At 46.9% G+C, this 20,855-nt stretch overlaps 2 protein-coding genes across 9 annotated transcripts in view; both read right to left on the bottom strand.

Moving 5' to 3' along the window:
- CBFA2T2 (CBFA2/RUNX1 partner transcriptional co-repressor 2) overlaps nucleotides 1–20,855 on the bottom strand; it is a 370,144-nt gene that overhangs the window by 135,179 nt on the left and 214,110 nt on the right. For all 8 annotated transcript variants that reach the window (XM_044090262.1, XM_044090269.1, XM_044090265.1 and 5 more), the window contains exon 3: nucleotides 19,785–20,029. In XM_044090262.1, coding sequence (XP_043946197.1) covers nucleotides 19,785–20,029 — 245 coding nt within the window. The remainder of the gene's footprint in view (nucleotides 1–19,784; nucleotides 20,030–20,855) is intronic.
- On the bottom strand, nucleotides 11,373–18,341 carry LOC122817304 (E3 ubiquitin-protein ligase UBR2-like). Its single transcript, XM_044090529.1, is given in 3 exon segments — nucleotides 11,373–12,532; nucleotides 13,018–15,207; nucleotides 18,332–18,341. Coding segments are annotated over 3 exon segments (3,360 nt in total).

Genomic DNA, 20,855 nt, shown 5'->3' with positions numbered 1-20,855 from the left:
CACAAGCTTACCAACTCTTTCACAGAGCACCTCCCTGAACTACAGAAAATCCATTCAGTCCACCCTAAATAGCAAAATCTTTATGTTACGCAGATTCTATATAAAACTAGTACTGAGCACTTGACTTTATGGTCTCAGCATTTTCACACTTGCTTAAGCGTCCCCTGAAACAGGCACAGGCCTCCCCAGGGAGGCCGACCTCTCAGTTAGAGAAATAAGAAGTTATGTACTCACCATAACGTTCCATCTGAGTAGGTGGCTTCATTTGTCTGCAACCTGTGGGTCTTGGATCCGATTTCGGATCCGAGCCGGCAACTTGTTTCATAGCCAATGGATCCAAGCTCCTAGCTCCTCCCCTCACCCATAATCCCCTGCCAACCCTCCATGACCTCAAATCAAGTTTGTCCCTCTATAGATACCCAAAAGAGGTATTCCAATAAACAACCTAGATAGATTCATTCTGAAGGCCAGGGGGAAGGAGGGGGGATGGTTGCAGACAAATGAAGCCACCTACTCAGATGGAACGTTATGGTGAGTACATAACTTCTTAATCTGAAGTAGGGACTTCATTTGTCAGCAACCTGTGGGACAGAGTCCCCAGCTACCTGAATCTTGGGCGGCCATCATGGAAGGATATTGCGGAGCACCGTGGAGCCAAAGGATGCTCTCCCTCTAGAAATTACGTCCAGTTTGTAGTGGTTAATAAAGGTATGAGATGAGGCCCAAGTGGCTGCCGAACAAATATCATCCAACGGAACTCTAGATTTGAAGGCAGCAGAAGTAGAGATGGAACGAGTGGAATGTGCGCGAACTCCTCCAGGTGTGGGTCTCCCAGAAGCTTGGTACGCTAAAAGAATACATTGGGAAATCCAGCATGACAAGGTGATTTTTGAGACTGCTTTCCCCAAATTGAATTTGGCAAAGGAAATGAACAGCTGGTCGGATTGCCTGTGACCAGCAGTCCTATGAGTATAAAAACGTAGCTGCCTATGAACATCTAATGAGTGCAGCTTGTACTCTCCTTTATTCTGATATTTAGGAAAGAAGACCAGTAGATTTATGGATTTATTTATTTTGGTTTCTGATGCTATTTTGGGAAGGAAGGAAGGAGGGATTGGTCCTGAGGTACACTCTGTCCAGATGAAAAATCAAGTAAGGAGGCTTCACAGAAAGGGCTTGAAGTTCCGAAACTCTTTTCGCTGAAGTAATGGCTACAAGGAATGCTGTTTTCCAGGACAAGTATTTGAGATCCACTGAAGCAGCAGGCTCAAATGGGGGAGCAGTTAGGGCTTGAAGAACAAGTGAAAGATCCCAAGGGGGTACGACTTCTTTGATAGGGGGTCTGAGCAGAAAAGTACCCTTGAAAAAGGTTTTACACAATTTGCCGACATCAAGGGCCCTGTGTCATGCCCCACATGGTAATGGGAGATGGCCGCCAATTGTACTTTGACGGTTGAGCAACTAGCGCCTTCCTGAAAGAGTCCAGTTAGGAAGTCTAGTATGGATGGAAGAGGGGCAGTAAAGGGATCTAGATTATGATGCTCCGCCCAGACGGAAAAACGTTCCCATTTACTGCGGTACACTTTCCTGGTGGAAGGTTTATGCGCTGCCACGAGGATGGCTTTGACTGGTGAAGAGATCCCGGGAGTCCTAACTAGGAGTGGAACTGGAGCAACCAAGCTGTCATCTTCAGACTGTCCAGATTTGGGGTCGACAAGTCCGACGGATGGGAGATTAGATCCAGACTGGGATCCAGAATCCAGGGGGGATTCACTAGGTGAGACCACAGGTAAGGGAACCAAGTTTGCCGAGGCCAGAATGGGGCAATGAGGATCATCCTGCTCTCCAACCGCGAGGCTTTCTGTAAGAGCTGTAGCATCAGGGGTAGAGGAGGATAGGCATAATGTAGACCGGGTGGCCAAGCATGCACCAGAGCGTCTCTTGGAGTTTCCCCTGGAGGGGGAATCAGAGCGAAGAAATTGTCGCATTTGGTGTTTGAGGGAGACGCAAAGAGATCGCAGCAGGGTTGCCCCCATATTGCGAATATCTGCTTCGTTACTACTGGGTTGAGAGACCACTCGTAAGGGGAAAGAATGGTGCGGCTGAGTTTGTCCGCTAGGATGTTGGCCCGCCCCGGAATGTGCGTTGCAATCAGAAAGCGGTTGGTGGAAATCGCCCATTCCCACACTCTCATGGCTTCGCGGCATAGAGGGTAGGACCTGGTTCCCCCCTGTTTGTTGATGTACCAGACAACAGACATGTTGTTCGACTGAATTGCAATAGTTCCTACGGGGAGGAGATTCTGAAGTGCTTGCAACGCATACAGCACCGCTCTCATCTCCAGAACGTTGATATGCAGGGAGGTCTCGGTATCGTTCCACGTGCCTTGGACTGTCCTGCCTGAATAATGCCCCCCTCACCCGAGGCAGGAGGCATCCGTGGTCACCGTGGCAAGAGGGGGAGGAGTGCAGAAGGGTCGGCCCGTATGGAGATCCGGAGCATGAAGCTACCATAACAGGGCTGATAGCGATGGGGTGATGGAGAGGAAAAGACTGAAAGGACCATTGCACTAGAAGGGTCCACTGCAGTATCCTCATGTTTAGGCGGGCGCATGGAAGGAGCATTATCGCTGCCGCCATGGAGCCCAGCGCCCTCAGGACCAATTCCGCCGGTGGGGCTTCTGACTGGAGGATGGCCCGCACATGAAGTTGCAAATTCCATAGTCATTCCGAAGTCAGGAAGGCTCGTAGATCTCTGGTGTCTATTCTGGCTCCTATAAATTCTATGACTTGTGTCAGAGCAAGGGAAGATTTGTCCGCATTGATCGTGATGCCTAATTGGGGGGCTAGGCGGAGAAAGTAATCTCTGGCTGAGCAAAGTAGATGCCTTGTTGGTGCGGTCAGGAGCCAGTCGTCCAGGTACGGGAAGACCTGCATTCCTTGGAGTCTCAGGTGGGCCCGCTATCACTGCTAACACCTTGGTGAACACCCTAGGGGCTGTGGTGAGGCCAAAGGGAAGGACCCTGAACTGGTAGTGACTGGCTCCCAGCCGGAAGTGGAGAAACCTCCTGGATCGTCTGTCCATTAGAATTTGGTAGTACACATCCTTGAGGTCTATAGAGCACATCCAATCGTTCTCCCATAGGAGGGGGAGAATAGACTGAAGAGTGACCATTCGGAATTTTTCCTTGGTTACCGACAGGTTCAAACAGGAAAGGTCTATAATTGGTCTCAAGTCCCCCGTCTTTTTTGGCACCAGCAAGAACCTGGAGTAGAACCCTAATCCAAGCTGGTCTTGGGGGACGGGCTGGATGGCTCTTTTTCCTAGCAGCTGCTGGATTTCTGCGGCTGCAGCCTCCCTCTGATTGGGTGGTACATTGGGGAGGTTCCTGATTTTGGGGACATGAAGCATTGGAATTTTGTACCCTCTGGATATAATTCGAAGCACCCAGCGGTCTGACGTGATGGACTCCCATGCCGCTAGGTGCTCCGAGAAGCGCCGCCCGACTGCCTCCAGAGTGGAGCAGCCGGGCAACCCTTCAGGGGAAGGATTCTCTGGACCCAAAGTTCCTCGGAGCCCCTCTGCCCCTGGGGCGGCGTCCTCCCTGTCCTCCTCTGCCACGGAAGGACTGGTTGTCCGGAGCGGGTTGGGAATGTTGCGATTTCCGGAACCATATCTTCTTCTGACCCTTTTGGTGGTTCGAAAAGGACCGCTGGGGAGCAGAGAAGCGGACTCCAACGGCAGACAACATCTTCCCGTCCTTCTCGCTCTGGACTAGCGTCTCACGAACCGTTTTGCCAAACAGGGCAGAACCATCGAAAGGGGCGTTCGCAAAGGACGCTTTAAAGGGCTCCGCAAAGTCACAATGCCGGAGCCAGTCCTGACGTCTCATGACTAGGCCCGCTACGCTAGCTCTAGCGGCTCCCTCAGTGGTGTGGGACAATAGCTGCATAGAGGTATTAGAAATGGATCTCAGAGTGGCCATTCGGGTGGAGTACAACTGTTTGTCCTCCGCCGACATGGACTCAGGGGGGGGAGGCAGCGTATTCTTTGATAAGATCCCGCTGCATCCTGATGACGTGTGACATATAGTTCAGGGACCTTACTGAAAAGGTCGCTGAACTAAAAACTCGCTTCCCTAAGCGATCCATCGAGTGGGACTCCTTGCTCGGTGGATGGACCGAGGGGCTCTCCTGAGCTAGTTCCCTCTTCGTGGCTGCCGCCATCAACATGGCATCTACTGGGGGACCCTTGCTCCAGTGGGACCGGTCTGTGGGGGGCTCAGTATCCTGTCCGGGCGTTTAGGGACTGGCTCCACGGTGTCTGGGTCCTTCCACGCCCTGGTGGTAATAAGGTCCACCAGGGGGTCGACCGGAGGTGACACCCAAGAGGTAGACGGGCCTGCTTCGAATGCCTCCAGAAACACGGACTCGTCGGAGGAAGCCTTGGGGGCAGACCACCCACCTCTGATCCTAAGCATTTCCATGATGTCTCCAAAGGAGACATCCTCAGGGGGTGATCTTGGGGAGCTTTCCCCTTCATCCAAGTCCGTGTCTTCAGTTAAGGACTCAGGGGAGTCCACGTGCCTCCTCTTACACTTGTGCTTGCGAGGCACTTCCTCGGGGGGGCTGTCCGAGGAGGTTTCGCCAGCAACATCCTGCTCCAATGGAACAACCTGGGACATCGAAGCAGGCTGTCCCTGGGGCCGGGTGATGGAAGCCTGGCCCAGCAGAGAGGGAGTGCAGGGTGGAGCCGAGACAAGGGCCGGGGGTCCGGATGCTCTCGACAGAGCCCTCTCCACTGCATCGAAGGCCGAGGGGGAATCACTCTCCATGGGCTCCGAGAGCCGACTCCCACTCGGATCCGATGAAGGGATCGGAGCCGGTGCCGAGACCGACGTATCCGAAAAACCGGAGCTGAAGGCACACTGAATCCCTCGGATCCGAATCTCGGCCCACGGCTCCGAGAGGTCGGATCCAACAGACTCGAGGGCAGGGTCGGACCCGAAGTACCAAGTACTGTCGGCGCCGACCCACCCCCGGCTCCGACGCTGCCCGGCTCCGAACGCTCCGAACCCGGGTAGCGGGTCGGAGAAGGAGCAATCGGAGCAAAAAAGGGTGTCGAGCTCCCCCCCAAAGGGGGGGGGCAAGAGCACTCCCATCTGCAGCTGGGCCTGGATGAACCTTCGCATCATCCGGTCCAAGTCTGCATCTGACATACTGTAAGACGATCTCGATGAGGCCACCGAGGCAGGCCTGGAATGCCGCCTCGATGACCTCGATGGAGATCGGGCCTCCTCCTCCTCCTCAGGTCCTGGGGAGAAACAAGGAGATCAGAGCCGAGGAGGAGGAGACCTAGAAGCTGTGGAGGGAAAAGCCCACTTAGCCGGCGGGGCCGAAGCGGAGGCCTCGGCCCGCCGCTTGTGGTGCTTCTCCCTCCTGGCCTCCCTGTCCTCCGGCGCTTTAGCGGGAATTTGAGTCCCGGCCAAAGGAAGGGGGGCAGGAGTGGCTACCACCACAGGCTGTGGTAGTGCCACGGGAGGAGCGGGGGCCGAAGCCGAGTCCGGGGGCAAAAGTCCCGCCAAGACCAGCTTCGACCTCCGCTCTTTCAGTGCCCTGGGGTTGAACGCTGCACAGATGGTACAGCCTGAGGAGAGGTGTTCAACCCCAAGGCAAGACCGAGTGTGGCCATCAGCCGGGAGAGCTTATGGCCACACTCGGTACATTTTGAAAAAATGGCTTTTGGGGCCTCTGCCATACTGGAGGGAAGAAAAGTACTACACAAGCACACAGGCCCCAAAACACTAACACACACACACTCACTAATGACCAGCGAGGGGAGGGAAAAAACTATATAAAAAGTACAAATAATAAAGGGAACCTAACACTTACACACTGTTTTAAATCTAAAGACAGAAAAGAAGGAAGAAAATACACTTATCTTAACAAATTGCTAAGAGCTCTGAAAAATCCAGCTAGTCACAAGCGCGGCAAACTAGATCGGAGGTCATGGAGGGTTGGCAGGGGATTATGGGTGAGGGGAGGAGCTAGGAGCTCGGATCCATTGGCTATGAAATAAGTTGCCGGCTCGGATCCAAGACCCACAGGTTGCTGACAAATGAAGTCCCTACTTCAGATCACTTCTTTACATTAATGTAGGCAACTCCTAGCTGTTTAGATGAAGAGAGATTAACCATCAATTCTAACTCACATGCAAACAAAATGAAAAAAAAAAGTGTAAATAATAGCTTACTGTATAAGCAGAATATAGGGTTTATGAATTAACTCAAGTAATGCACATAAGTCGAGTGCTATATGCCTGTGTGCAACATCTAGGGCACACATCTCTACACAGTTTGAGTTGCAATAAATAAAGCACAGTTGCGTACACTTACCATACATGTAGATGTTTGAGTGTATTCACTGTTGCAGTCCTCACATATGGGTTATCCCGCTCCCGGAAGCCCTCAGTCGGCCCGAATACCAGAGTCCTTGGTATATGATGTCGACTGTCGCCGGTTGTAAAACTGATGTCAGAACGTCAGGTGTAAAGTGAGGTAGCCGACGCCATTTCCTCAGTTTTTCTTGCCTTAACTGTCAGGAGCCCCCAAAAGAAGGCTAACCCAGGAAGGCAGCACCCTGGACACGTCACACAAAAAATAAAAAAGTATATAGTCTGTGCCTCAGGAAAAAAGGAAGCATGGAGGGTGGGAAACCAGGACTGCAACAGTGAATACACTCTAACATCTACATTTATGGTAAGTGTACACAACTGTACTATGTTCTTCATGTTTCACTGTTGCAGTCCTCACATATGGGTTGATTCCCAAAGCCCAGGAAAAAGACAAAAGGGAGGAGGAAGAATCACAAATTAAGGGTTGGTAAGAAGGCCCTGCAAAACTGCAAAGGCAAAACCAGCCCTGGATTTAGAAAACAAAGGTAGATTGTAATGTTTTGTGAAAGTATTGACAGAAGACCAACTAGCTGCTTCTAGAATGTCCTTGGGTAGGCACACCTCCCAGAAAGGCTGCAGAGGTAGAGGCTGCACTAGTAGAATGGGTCCTAATACCCTGAGGGGGAACCTTCCCATGCTGCAGGTAACAAAAGTGAATACAATGAGCAATCCATTTGGAGATGGTTTGTTTTGAAATAGCTTTACCCGGAGCCCCAGAAGCAAAACTAACCAACAACTCTTCAGATTTTCAAAAGGATTTAGTCCTAAGTAAAATCTCAGCTGTCTATGCACATCAAGAGAGTGCAGAATCCTTTCCCCTTTATTTTGGGGATTCTTGAAAAATGTAGGCAGGTGAATAGACTGGTTAAGGGTTAAACTGGAAACTACCTGAGGGATAAAGGAGGGATTAGTTCTCAGAGAAACCCGATCTGAGTGAAAAATAATGAAAGGTTCTACTGCCATTAAGGCTTGCAGCTCCGATACCCTTCTAGCTGAAGTAATAGCTAAAAGGAAAACAGTCTTCCAGGATAGAAACTTCAAATCTGCAGAGGCAGCTGGTTCAAAGGAAGACAGAGTAAGCTTTTCCAGGACAAAATTAAGATCCCAAGCAGGAGTAGGAGCTCTTTGGGGAGGTCTAAGATTACTAGCTCCCCTCAGGAACTGCTTCATCAAGGGGGTGAGAAAAAATGGGTTGCTCAAAAGAACAATGAGCAGAAATTGCTGAAGCATGAATTTTGATTGAAGAATTTATTTATTATTTATTTATTTATTTGCATTTGTTAACCGGGTTGGTCCAGCTGGGTAAGAATTACCCTTTTTCAGTGGAGACCCGAGGGGGAAAGCCCCAAACAGACATACAAATACATACGAATAGAGACAAATTAACAATATTACAGAGGAAAACAATATTATGGGTACAATGGATAAGAAAAACAAACAATGAAAGTTTGAAAAAATGAGTAAGGTAGGCCAGAGGCATGCATGCAAAAGATTTATGAAAAGGTATTCTGAGCAAGATCTCTGAATTAAGTTAAAGTAGGCAAAGAAATGATGATTTAGGTGTGGAGTTAGTAGTGTGGGAGTTTTAGGTGGGAGCATGTGAAGGACATTTCCATTTGGAGGAGAGAAGCATGGATTTGAAATTGTTGTGGTTAGGTATATTATGTAGTGGTGTGGGGAGATTGTTCCATAGTTTGGCTATAGTGTGGGATAGTAGTAGTTTACCAGTTGGGTGGATGGGTTTGTGTACATGCAGGAGGTTTTGGCCTGTGGATGTCAGGGTACGGGTAGGTGTGTAGGGTGTTAGAGATTTAGCAAGAGAGTGGCATTCTGCTGGTTTAAAGATGAGTTTGTGGGCTGTTGTAAGTTGTAGGTACTTTAGGTGGTTGTGGAGTTCTAGCCAGTTTAGGGTGTGTAGGGAGTGACAGTGATGGGAAGAGTTCTTAGAATTGGTTGCAAATTTGCAGATTTTGTTGTAACAGGCCTCAAGTTTAGCACGGAGTCCGAGTTGTAGGTTGGAGAATAGGGGAGCACCATACAAGAGAGAGGGGAGAAGGAAGGTAGATGCAAGGGTATGACAGGAAGATGGAGTAAGGTAGTAGTTGTGTCTGTAGAGGAGGCCGATTTTCTGGTGGGTTTTTTTGATTGCTGAGAGGATGTGGGAGTCGAATTTTAGGTTTTCATTGATGGTAATGCCAAGTAGTTTGGTACTAGGAACGATTTCAAGAGGGATGTTATTGTGGCTTTTGATGGAAAATTGGACTTTGTGGAACTGGGATGTTTTAGTGGGAGTAAATATCATTAGCTTTGTTTTGTTGGCATTTAGGGCCAAGTGATGCGATTGCATCCATGATTCAATTTTGGAGAAGGCTGTTTGGGTATTAAGTAGAAGTTTGGAGGGGCAGGAGGCTGAGCAGATGATAGTAGAGTCATCTGCGTATTGGATGACTGAGGCTTCAGGGATGGAGAGGTGAAAGTTGTTAATGAATAAGTTGAAGAGCAGAGGGCCAAGTACTGATCCTTGGGGAACTCCTGTGGGTATAGGTAAGAAAGGGGAGGTTGACTCTTTCCATTGTACAGCCTGCTGGCACGTGGAAAGGTAGCTGGAGAACCAGTCTAGGGTTGAGGGAGATAGATGCAAGTGTGAGAGCTGGGACAGGAGGAGGGAATGGGAAATAGTGTTGAACGCATTTAAGAGGTCAAAAAAAAGAGAAGATACGTATTTGCCGCTCTCACGTGCTAGGTTGACTGTTTTGAGGAAGGAAATGAGGGCTGTCATGGTGCTGTGGCCTGGGCGGAAGCCATGCTGGGTGGGAGAGGAGTTTGTGCTGGATTAGGTAGGGCATGAGCTGGGAGTGGATGGTTTTCTGTAGAATTTTAGAGAGAGGAGAGAGTATAGCTATGGGTCTGAAGTTGGTAGTGTCTGTGTTCTTACCACCTTTGTGGAGAGGAATTATGTATGCATAATGCCAGATGGTTGGTACATAGGATTCCTGAATGGATCTATTAATGAGGATGGATATGGGATAGGCTATAGATTCGGCTGATATTTGAAGAAAATTTGCTGGAAGGTTGTCAGGGGCATTGCAGCATGGTTTTAGCTTTTGCAGTAGTCTTTTTATAGTATAGGTGGAGACAGGTTTAAGTGAGAATAGCGGTGGAGGAGGTAGGTGAGAGAGAGGGTTTGGGGTGCAGGGTGAGGGGTTAGTATTGATGGATGGATTGGGGAAAGTGGAGGATAATTTAGCTATACAATCAATGAAAAATGTGTTGAAGTTAGTGGCCGTTTCAAGACTCGAGAGGTTGGGATTGGGGCAGGGGTTGGAAGCATTACCAGGGTTGAGTATTGAAGAGATGGATGTCCAGAATTTCTTTGGATTGTTTGAGTGTTTGTATTGCAGACTGCTGTAGTAGTTTTTGCGATCTTTTGTTATTGATTTTTTGGCCAGGTTACGAAGATGTTTATATTCTTGGAGGGTGGTGAGGTTTTTCTGTTTTTGGTACAGTTTCCACTTTTTGTTTCTCTGAGTGATTATCAATTTAGTTTCTTGGGATAGCCAGGGGCAGGAATTTGTTTTGATACGTTTGGTTTGTAAAGGGGCTACTTTATCAAGTAAGGTAAGGAAGGTTTGGTTAAAATATGTGACGGCGTTATCTAGTGGAAGGATTTTCAGTGGGGAACAATTAGTAACCTTGAGGCATTCAGAGAAGATTTCGGGGTTGAAGGAAGATAGGTTACGGGATTCTTTGAAATGTGTTGTTTTTCTATGTGTGAGCATAGGCGGTCAGTGAAGGCTGGTAAGTGGTCGCCTAAGGGGTCTGGTATTACACCAGCTTTCGAGATACGATTGGGATGTGTTGTTAATATCCAATCTAAGATGGTACCGGAGGAACCATCTTTGTTTGGCCTAGTAGGGAGGTCTATTATTTGGGTGAAATTGTAGAGGTTGATAGAGTGAGATGGGGTATCTATGAGGAAGGAGGTCCAGTTAATATTTACATCACCAAGAATGTAGGTTTCATATCTGATGTTTGAGTTAAACCAAGAGAGGATGTCTTCCAGAGTTTTGGTATTGTCTCCGGGTGGGATGTAGATGGAGGAGATGCAAATGGATTTATAGTCGTTAAGTTTTAGAAAGCCTACAGTCATGTCTGCATTGGCAAATGTTGGGATGGGGTTGGTCAATGGAGTAAAAGTGAAAGTGGATGAGTAGATAATTGCTACGCCACCTCCTTTTCTATGAGTTCTATCATTGCATATAATGTGGTAGCCTGGAGGAAGGATTTCATTATCTCTGATGGAGGGTTTGAGCCAGGTCTCAGAGACAGCGGTTATGTCTGGCTGGTTGTAAGAGAGCCAGGCATGAAGGTTGGGGATTTTAATACGGAGGCTTTGTGCATTTAGGGTCATGAGGCGGATAGTATTGTGTTTGTGTTGATTAGAACTTGGGTTAGGGTGGGTACAGGTAGGGGTTGGGCCTGGGTTAGGGTGGATGTCACCTGACAGAGAGAGTGAGATATGAGAGAGGAGCTGATTGAAGAAAGGTAGAGGATAAAGGGAAGTATGTTTTTTTGGGGGGAGGGTTGTCTTAGAGAAAGTAGATAGAGTGGGGTGAGGAGATGGTGATATAGGGAGTAAGGAGAGTTTGAAAAGATTGGATGGGCTGGAGGAGTAAAGTTCTGGAGAGATCTGTGAATATGAGTGGGATATATCTGGGGGGGTGTGAGGTGGTGGTGTGTGTGGTTAGAGGTAGGTATGTATTAGTGTGGAGGCTAAGTTGGGTAATGTAGGTTAGGGATATTAAAAGGGTAGATAGTAGTAGAGCTTGTTGTGGGAAGGTAGGCATTGTAGTATAGATGTGTAAGGTGTGGTGTATGTATGAGAGAGGGTGGGGGCGTGTATGAGATTGGTGTATGTATCAAGTGCTACGCTCATCATGCAAACTGTAATGTTCCAAAGGTCGCTCTTTTTCTCTTGAAAGTCCATCAGTTTCACCAATGTAACCACCATGTCTTGTTTGCTGCTCTCGGATATTTGCATGAAAAGGTGACAATGACCTCTGCTTGTACTGATAATTGTGCATCAGTCCCATATCTGAAGAATTACTGTTTTTCTTCTTCGGGTATACCGGTTCTACTTTCAAAGTACAGCAAACCTTGGGAATTTCCTCTGGAAGACCCAGTCTTAGCTTTCCTGGTCCCCATCTTGGTCCCTTAAAAAGTACAGAAAGCTTGTTGTAGAAACTAGGTGCGATCCAAAATGTATTCCAGATTTGAAGCAGGAGCTGAAACAGGTCAGCTGAGATGGCAGTAGTGATGAGAGCATATGGACCATTCACCAGACCTCCATACACAATCAGCATAGCAATTGTGGTTCCAATTCCATTCTGACCGATATTGTTATACAGGAACAACATGGGAGCTGCTACAATGAGAATCACACAGCAAGTTGTCTCTCTCCCTCCCATGTAGTTAGAAACTATACCTGCAATTATCCCACCTAAAATTCCTCCAAAATCAAAGAGCATAGATATATCTCCAGCACCTTTTGAATCCAAATGTGCTACGTTGGGAATGAACAGTGGTAGCCAGTAAAGGAAGGTGTAGCTGACAAGCTTGGCAAATAATAAGCAGAGGGAAAACTCCAACACATCTGGAATTTTAAGGGCACTTACAAAGCTGATGGCAGTGGGCTCTTCAATGACAGTGCCCCGCTCTGTGGGTATGTTGATACTGCCCTCTGCTGCATGGTTCGGGCTCCTAAAGAGTTCCTCATCACTACCATTTCTGATTAATGGTGTCTGCTCAAGTCCTTCATGGTATTGAGGAGGACAGCAATCCACATCTTCTTGACATTCCACTGTTGGCTGTGGTATGCTGTTATCTGCTTCACTGCCATCAGATGGACCTGCTGGCTGTGGTATGCTGTCATCTGCTTCAGTGCCATTGGATGGACCTGCTGACTGTGGTATGCTGTCATCTGCTTCAGTGCCATCGGATGGACCTGCTGACTGTGGTATGCTGTCATCTGCTTCAGTGCCATTAGATGGACCTGCTGACTGTGGTATGCTGTCATCTGCTGCATTGCCATCAGATGGACCTGCTGGCCTTGGTATGCTGTCATCCGCTTCACCGCCATCAGATGGACCTGCTGGCTGTGGTATGTTGTCATCTGCTTCACCGCCATCAGATGGACCTGCTGGCTGTGGTATGCTGTCATTCACTTCACCGCCATCAGATGGACCTGCTGGCTGTGGTATGCTGTCATCTGCTTCATCTCCATCAGATGGACCTGCTGGCTGTGGTATGCTGTCATCCACTTCACCTCCATCAGATGGACCTGCTGGCTGTGGTATGCTGTCATCTGCTTCACCTACATCAGATGGACCTGCTGGCTGTGGTATGCTGTCATCTGCTTCACTGCCATCAGATGGACCTGCTGGCTGTGGTATCCTGTCATCTGCTTCACTGCCATCAGATGGACCTGCTGGCTGTGGTATGCTGTCATCTGCTTCACTGCTGGCTGTGGTATGCTGTCATCTGCTTCACTGCCATCAGATGGACCTGCTGGCTGTGGTATGCTGTCTTCTGGTTCACCGCCAACAAATGGACCTGCTGGTGGTGGTATGCTGTCATCTGCTTCACTTCCATCACATGGACCTGCTGGCTTGTTGGCTGCTTCAGCAGCAAATTTTTTGCCATATTCTGGGATACTAAAAAGTTGGTAGAGTTCAAATCGACTAAGTAATGTCATAAGAAAATGATTTGGATCCATCATTGATGCCCCTGCCTGCAGCATTGTTAAGTCTTTGTCAAACATCTCCACTCGACATTTTACATTATGGTAGTAATACACCTGATCGACTAGAGAAAATCCATTTCTTCTCCACATCCCTGCATGAACTTGGGCAAATAAAACCAGACATCTCAGTGGATGCTCTATCAACATGGGTGGACTAAGCTCACTCAAAGGTAGGAGTTCTGGGTATTTGTAAGCCACTTCTGTTTTACTGAGAAGAGCATGTAATCCTGCAAGTAAGCGCGAGACTGGAAGATGTATACTAACTTTTTCTTGTGATACACAGTATCGAATAGTATCTACTGAATGACCACACATGCTCAAGGTGATGGGTTGTTCGCCATCTGCAAAACCACTATGGCACTGTATTAGTACATTTAAACACTTCTTGTATGCTTCAATTAAAACCAGCTCATCTGAAGCACACCAGTCCTGTATCATTGAAATCACATGAGTTAATTTCATTTGTAAGGTGAAAGCTGCTTCCCACTCCGGCTCCATTTCAATATGTTGACCTACTTGACGAGTTGCTGGATCCATGCCCTGCATACATTTCAGGAGTTCTAAGATGTTTTCAAACCCTTCTAAAAACTTCTGTCTTGATTTATCTGTCCATTCTGGTGGCTTGCTTATCAAAATGTACTTGAGATCACCTATAAGGCTTTGAACCCTCCGAAATTTAAAAGCTTGCGCAGTTGTATATCTTTCAAATTGGAATCTGCCATGAGCATCTTTACATTTTAAACAATCCATAAAAGTCCTAATAATAATGCTCATGAGGTCATGGTCCATTACCAACATCCGAGCCAAAGATGGCACTGTAAACATTTGCAATGAAAGATCAGTAACTGAAAACTACTCTATGTCGTGGTCATCATTCACACAGTCATTCTGCAATCGTTCATAGTTTTCTGTAAAACAGACAGCAAAAAGCTTCTTGTACTTCATGTCCATGAGAAGACTACGCATGAACAGCTGATGGTACACATTTCTTGCACCTTTCCATAGTTTGGAGTCATTAAGCATCAATGTGTCTACAAGTGAAGAATTATCTCCTTCCTGATCTTGTTGTAATCCAACTTGACACACAATTCGACGGAGACCATCTGAATAATCAATTACCTGGCTAAGCCAGGTCAGCAGTCTGAGGCTGAAATACTGATGTGCCACAACAGATGAATGCATAACCTGAACCTTCAAGGGCTTGGTCTGCCGACCTGGAGTTCTCATGATGACAGATTTTGCTTGCTCACAGAATTGGTAATCTCCACAGCGAACAGCTCGTCAACCCTCCCTGTCTACTGCTGTAGCATACCCAACAGCTTCCTTATGTGTACAATTCACAGCTTTCTTGAGGGTTAAAATCACCTGTTCATATGTATGGACTTCATCATTAAAAAGCATACAATAATAGATATCTCCTTTATCCAAAGGTTCTAAACCTAGGGGCACTTCACTTTCCTTTTCCCATATTTCCTTTTCCCATATCAGCATATCTACTGCATACTTAAACAAGATGGCAACGATGTTGTATGTCCTGGCTAGCATATCCTCTGACAAGTGTGACAGTGGATCCTCTTCAGCAGTACCAGACATGCCAGGGTCATGCTTTTGGCAGTGCATTCCCTTTCTCCATACTTCCGCATCACCACAGTCACAAAATCCTCCACCACCAGATTTTGTCATCCTATATCTGTGTCCTTGGTGAATACTTCCCAAAAAGCAATCCATACACAAAACACAAGTTGGATCTACTGCACAGTCTCTGCAAGAATAGGTTGGTTCTCCCACTTTAAAAACATGTCCACAAAGATCAGATGATTTTTTAGCTTGCTCCAGTTTGGGAAATCCTAACCCTGGATCTTCACCACAAAGATACTATTCCAGTGGTCCTAGGAGAACATGTTGTACTATCAAGTTGTCATCCAGTATGGAAAGTCCACCATTAAGCAGTCCTGCTAGGCAGTCAAGAATGAGGGAAAGAGAAGGATGAGAAGAGTCTTCTCTTTTAACTACCATACAAGAGCAAAATCTCTTCCTCCATTTACTTTTCTGGTGCTAGGCCTCCTGGCATCATGAAGAACTTCAACCACCTGTTGGGAACGATTTAAAGTATTAGCCAGGCAGTTAAATGCAGAGTTTGAAGATGAGGATGAAGGAACTTTCCCCCTTCCTGAACCAACAGATCTGGTAACAGGGGAAGATGCCAAGGTTGAGCCCATGAAAGGCTGCGAAGGAGAGGATACCAATGCTGCCTGGGCCAATCTGGTGCTATCAGAACAGCCTTTGGTTTTTCGCCCCTTATCTTTAGCAGCACTCTGGGAAGAAGAGGAGAGGAGGGAATGCATAAACTGAGAGATGTGTCCATGGGAAGGACAACACATCCACCCTCCAAACTTTGTTGTGAAACTCCCTGGTGCAGAAGGTTGGAAGGAGATGATTGGTGTGAGAGGAGAAAAGATCCATTTGTGGGGTGCCTCAATGATGAGTGATGCGATGGAAAATGTCCTTGTTCAGTTGCCACTCGTGAGGATCCAGAACATGTCTGCTCAAATGATCCGCCAAGGAGTTTAGCCTCCCTGGAAGATACTGGGCTATTAGATGTAAGCCCATGGATGCTGCTATGGACCATAGTCTCATGCTTTGTCTGCACAAGGGGTAATAAGAGTGAGTCTTCCCTTCCTTGTTGATATACCACATGACTGTGGTATTGTCTGCCCTGATCAGCAGAGTCCCAGGGTAGAGTAGGTCCTTGAAAGCCAGCAAGGCCTGCTGCACTGCCAACAGTTCTTTTATGTTTATGTGCAGATGAATCTGCTGGTTACTCCAAGTCCAATGTATGCCCCTGCCTTTCAGATGAGCCCCCCCATGCAACATCTGAGGCATCTGTGGTGAGAGTCTGGCTGGCAGGCAGTGGGTGGAAAGGCAGACCCCTGTTCTGAGAACAGGCTATCGCCCACCAGAGGAACTCCATTTATGAACAGGGAATCAGGGGAAGAATCAAGTCTAAGTCCTGTGTGTGTTGACACCAAAGATTCTTGAGGTACCATTGAAGTTTTCTCATATGCAGCCTTGCATATGGGATCATCAAAATACATGAAGCCGTGAACCCCAGTGCTTGCAGGAATTGCCTTGTAGAGAGCTGGGTCACGCTTGCCAAGTTCATGAAGTAAGCAGAAAGATCTTGCTTCTGTTGAGGGAGGAATACCATCTGGGTGGCTGTATTCAGACTCACTCCCAGAAAAAACAATCTCCCTTGTAGGAACCAACTTTGACTTATTTTCGTTGAGAGTGTAACCCAAAGAGGTGAGTGTTCTTCACAAAATCCAAATCCTTTTCTAGTTGTTCTGGGGAGTTTGCTTGAATGAGACAGTCATCCAGGTAAGGATAAATCTGAATGTTTCTCTGCCTGCAAAAAGCAATGGCTGGAGCCAGGCACTTGGTAAAAACTCTGGGAGCAGTAGATAAGCCAAAGGGCAATGCTGAGAATTGAAAATGTTGCTTCCCAGCCCTGAAGCGAAGGAACTGCCTGCAACTTTCCCTTATTGGGATGTGCAGATAAGCCTCCTTTAGATTCAAAGTTACCAGCCATGAATCCTTGCCCAGCACTGGTAGTAACTGTTGAAGGGTGAGCATCCTGAATTTGGGAATCACCAGAAAAGTGTTCAGAATAGACAGATCCAGAATAGGACGCCAGGTGCCCCCTTTCTTGGGTACCAGAAAAAGTCTTGAATAAAAACCTAGGCCTGCTTGATTTGCAGGAACTGGCTCTATAGCCGCCATAGTCAGTAAAGAAGAAATTTGAGTTTCTACCTCTGCCCTGAGAGTTCTGGGTATGTCTGAGTACCCTTGTAAATCAGGGAAGCTGTGAAAGTAAAATTTGTAACCTTGGTTTACTATATTGAGCACCAATTTGTCATCTGTGATGGTAGACCATACCTCTGCGAACCTGGCTAACCTTCCTCCCAAAGGAAACCCAGGGCCCGCAGAGGTAGGCACAAGAAACCCGGAGTCATTCAGAATGTTTGCTTTGGGGAGCTGGCTTAGAACTCCCCGATTTAGCAGGAGAAGAATGCCATTGCTTAGCCCTTTGAGGGGCAGAAGGCAGTCCTCTGGACGATCTGAAATCCCTAAGCCTAGAGCGACCCTGCTTGCCAGGATCAGGGAAAGACCAATTATTAGAAGGATAATGCCTACTAAACTGAGGAAGCTGAACCTGAAGGAAATCTTTTACAGCTTGCATAGATTTTGCCTTATCCTCCAACTTCTTCAGTACCTCCTCAGCCTTATTACCAAAACGACTGTCCTTGTGCAAAGGAACATCCAGCAATTTAGACTTAACAGGTTCAGAAAGAGGCTGCTCCCTGAGACAAGCATGACTTATAATTACAGAACCAGTGGCTGTTGGTTCTGCAGGAAGCCTCCAAAGTGTCAAAACCACAATGAAGTGAATGCTTATTAACGTGGCAGAATTCAGTAAGTCTTGTAAATCTTTGTTTTCTGTCATGGAAGGAATATCTCCAAGTTTTGCCTTAATAGCCTCCAAAGTACACTGCTAATACTTAAGCATGTGAAATAGACAATTCACGGATTTAATGGCAAGAGTTGCAGAGGTATAGACTTTTTTACCCCACCTGTCTAAGGCCCTAGACTTCTTATCAGAAGGCACAGGGTTTTATAACAATAGTACCCTAAACACCCTTAGGGCCTTGAGAACTAATTTCTGGATCAGCAGTAGGGATTTTAAAAAGGAAATGATGAGAACCCTATAATACCTTTCCAGTTTTCTGGGGGCAGGAGGAATAGAATTAGGAGTTAAAGAATTTTCCATGAAAACATTATCCACAACTTCCAAAACTGGAGGTATATAGCCAGAGGCTTATGCGGAGGCAAATCCAAAAATTCCCTGATTCTTTTCTTAGACTGTGGAAAATCCTGACATTCCCATTTAAAATGATCCCTAAGGGTATTCAAAGTATCACCAAAGGAAAAATCTTCTGGAGGGGAGGCAGAAGGGATAGAGTCCTCAGCATCAGAATCCTCAAAGCCAGAAAAAAAGTTGAGAATGTCCTTCTTCACCATCAGACATACTGGAAATCTCAGAATCTGAGACAGACAAAACATCAGGAGATAATTCCCTAGTCCTCATTGAAGGGGGGGGGGGGTTGAGAGCCCCTAATCGGGGAAAGAAGATCACCAGCCATCTTTACCAACTGGGACTGAGGCACAGAGGGAAGGCCAACGCCTGCTTGTTTGTAGGTTTGCGGCTGGAAAGTTTACTAGCAATCCGGAGGGACTCGGGAGGCCTAGCAACTGCAGAAGTCTGAACTAAGTTAGTCGGTCTGGTTCTAGTCTCATGTCGAAAAGAAGAGGCGTCAGAAGCCAGTGCCTGCAAAGCGGCTCTGGACCCATCTGAGGCGGCGACAGGTGGTGGGTCTAAAGACAAAATAGCAGCCTGCGGCATGGAGGACTCCATAAAGGTCTCGGCAGGGGCTTGCGGCTGAAAATCTGCAGATTGCAGGGACTGCAAAAGCACCTCACTGACTACTGCTGTGCTGACGACCAATTTCACCAGTGCGTCATCAGCAGATTTAACCCTAGGCCTGTCACGGTCCTTGTCTTTGCGTTTCCTAGGTATATCCGAAGTCGGAAGACCAGAAGACGCCATACCGACTAACTTAGGCCAGACTCCGAAATGCTTATACAAAATCTTAGCTCTACAGTGTATGGTACACGGGTTAAAGGAAGCACAGAGATCGCAGTTAGGGATGTCGTGCTCAAGGCCCAATCAAATTATACAATAGGAATGGAAATCACGGTGCGGAATCTGTTTTCCACAGGCAAGGCAGTTATTAACTTTATCTGATATTCGTTAAAACAAGAAAAGAGGATCCCCAACAGGGTACTTATCTGAAGGCATCTTCAACTTGGTAGTCGGAAAGCAAAACAAAGGTAAACAGCCATCCGGCACTAGAGCGAATTGCATCTGCTTCGGACTCCGCGGCAAGAAAGACTGGGGAAAGGCGTTGGCTGCCTCACTTCATACGTGACGTTCTGACATCAGTTTTACAACTGGCGGCAGCCAACGTCATATACCAAGGACTCTAGTATTCGGGCTGACTGAGGGCTACCGGGAGCCGGAAAACCCATATGTGAGGACTGCAACAATGAAACACGAAGAACATCATGAAGTTTCTCTCCTTGTACTCATTCCTTACATGTTGTGTAAATGTAGTTGGTTCAAGCAGATAAGGCTTTTTCGGCTCATTTAGTCTGCTGTTTCATTCCCAGTCTCACATATTTAACTAGAAATATTACAGTCAGCCGGCATTTCTGTTTCCCAACAGCACATGTTAATGTTTCACTTTCTAAATGTGATTTTCCATAAATTTTGGGGGGAAAAGAATTAAAACACCAGATTTAAAACTTGGCCTTTAAATAAACAGTTGGTTACAGTGACACACTATGCTCTACTATACTTGCTGCAATATGCCTAACAATGTATACCATACTTTGCCTCACTGGTACTTACCACTAGTGCAAGCACAAGGGTGCGAACCTTCTCACCGATTTCTAAGGAAATATCGTTGCCGAACTGCTGTAGAGTGGTGAGGAAACGCTTCAGCTTGCTGAGCTGGCGAGCTCCACATGTGGCTGGTAGTTGCTGGGTGGCCAGTGAGGCAGATGAGGAGGCAGCAGGAACATTGCTTTGACTTTTTGGAGGGGACGGTGCCCCATTAAGAGTAGGAGGAGAATGATTCACTCCATTGGCTACAACTGCAGGAAATAAAAAAAAATTAATTAATTACTATATACAGACACATATGTAAAGAAGAACACAAAAAACAATGAACCACTAACCAAGTGAGCAGTGCTCATGGATCTGTCTGGTAGTTAACACAGAGGATTGTCTGACACTACAGAGGATTAAGGTTCTGAGCTGCTAATGAGCTACTTCCTGTACCCAAGGTTCACGGTTTGATTCCTTCCACTTCCATCTGCCTACTGAAGGACTCTGAGCAAGTCACTTAAACAAACTGCTTCTGTGTTACCCTTGAAAAGGGGCACTTGTGTTCAGTTAACAAAAGCAGAAAAAATTTAAATTCTCTTTACTATGCAAAGAAAACTTTGGAGAACAAACAAAAGACATCAGAACACTGAAAAGTATCCGGATATATTGGGGTTAAGCAGAGACAGCTATGTTTTAACAGCAGAATCACAAGAAATGTTTAAAAAACTACACAAGTTGCTATACAGAAATGTGCAATCTCTAATACAGTTTTTAGCAGTTTTGGAAAAGGAATGTGTGTGCTATGTGCCTAAGCCAGCTGAACCATTAACAGTTTCTTCAGCGGGTAACTTAGAAGCAGAAAACCCATAAATAGCAACAAAACAGATCACTTAGCTCACCCAAACTAAGAAGACTCCAGCTGTATTGAATGGTGTCAGAAACCTCCGATAGACAAACCTCATAGAGGTACAAAGAAGCACAGGGATCGGTACTGGGTCTGCTCCTGTTTGGCATCTACTTCTCAGACGTCCAGGCCAACATGGAGGGACTCTGGCTGACCAAGTTCGCCAATGATTGCAAGCTGGGAGCCAT

This window comes from Protopterus annectens, chromosome 12.part0 (genome assembly GCF_019279795.1).
Source record: "Protopterus annectens isolate FY-2018-M chromosome 12.part0, PAN1.0, whole genome shotgun sequence".
NCBI classification, from domain to species: Eukaryota; Metazoa; Chordata; order Ceratodontiformes; family Protopteridae; genus Protopterus; species Protopterus annectens.
This window is presented reverse-complemented; position numbering and strand designations above follow the sequence as displayed.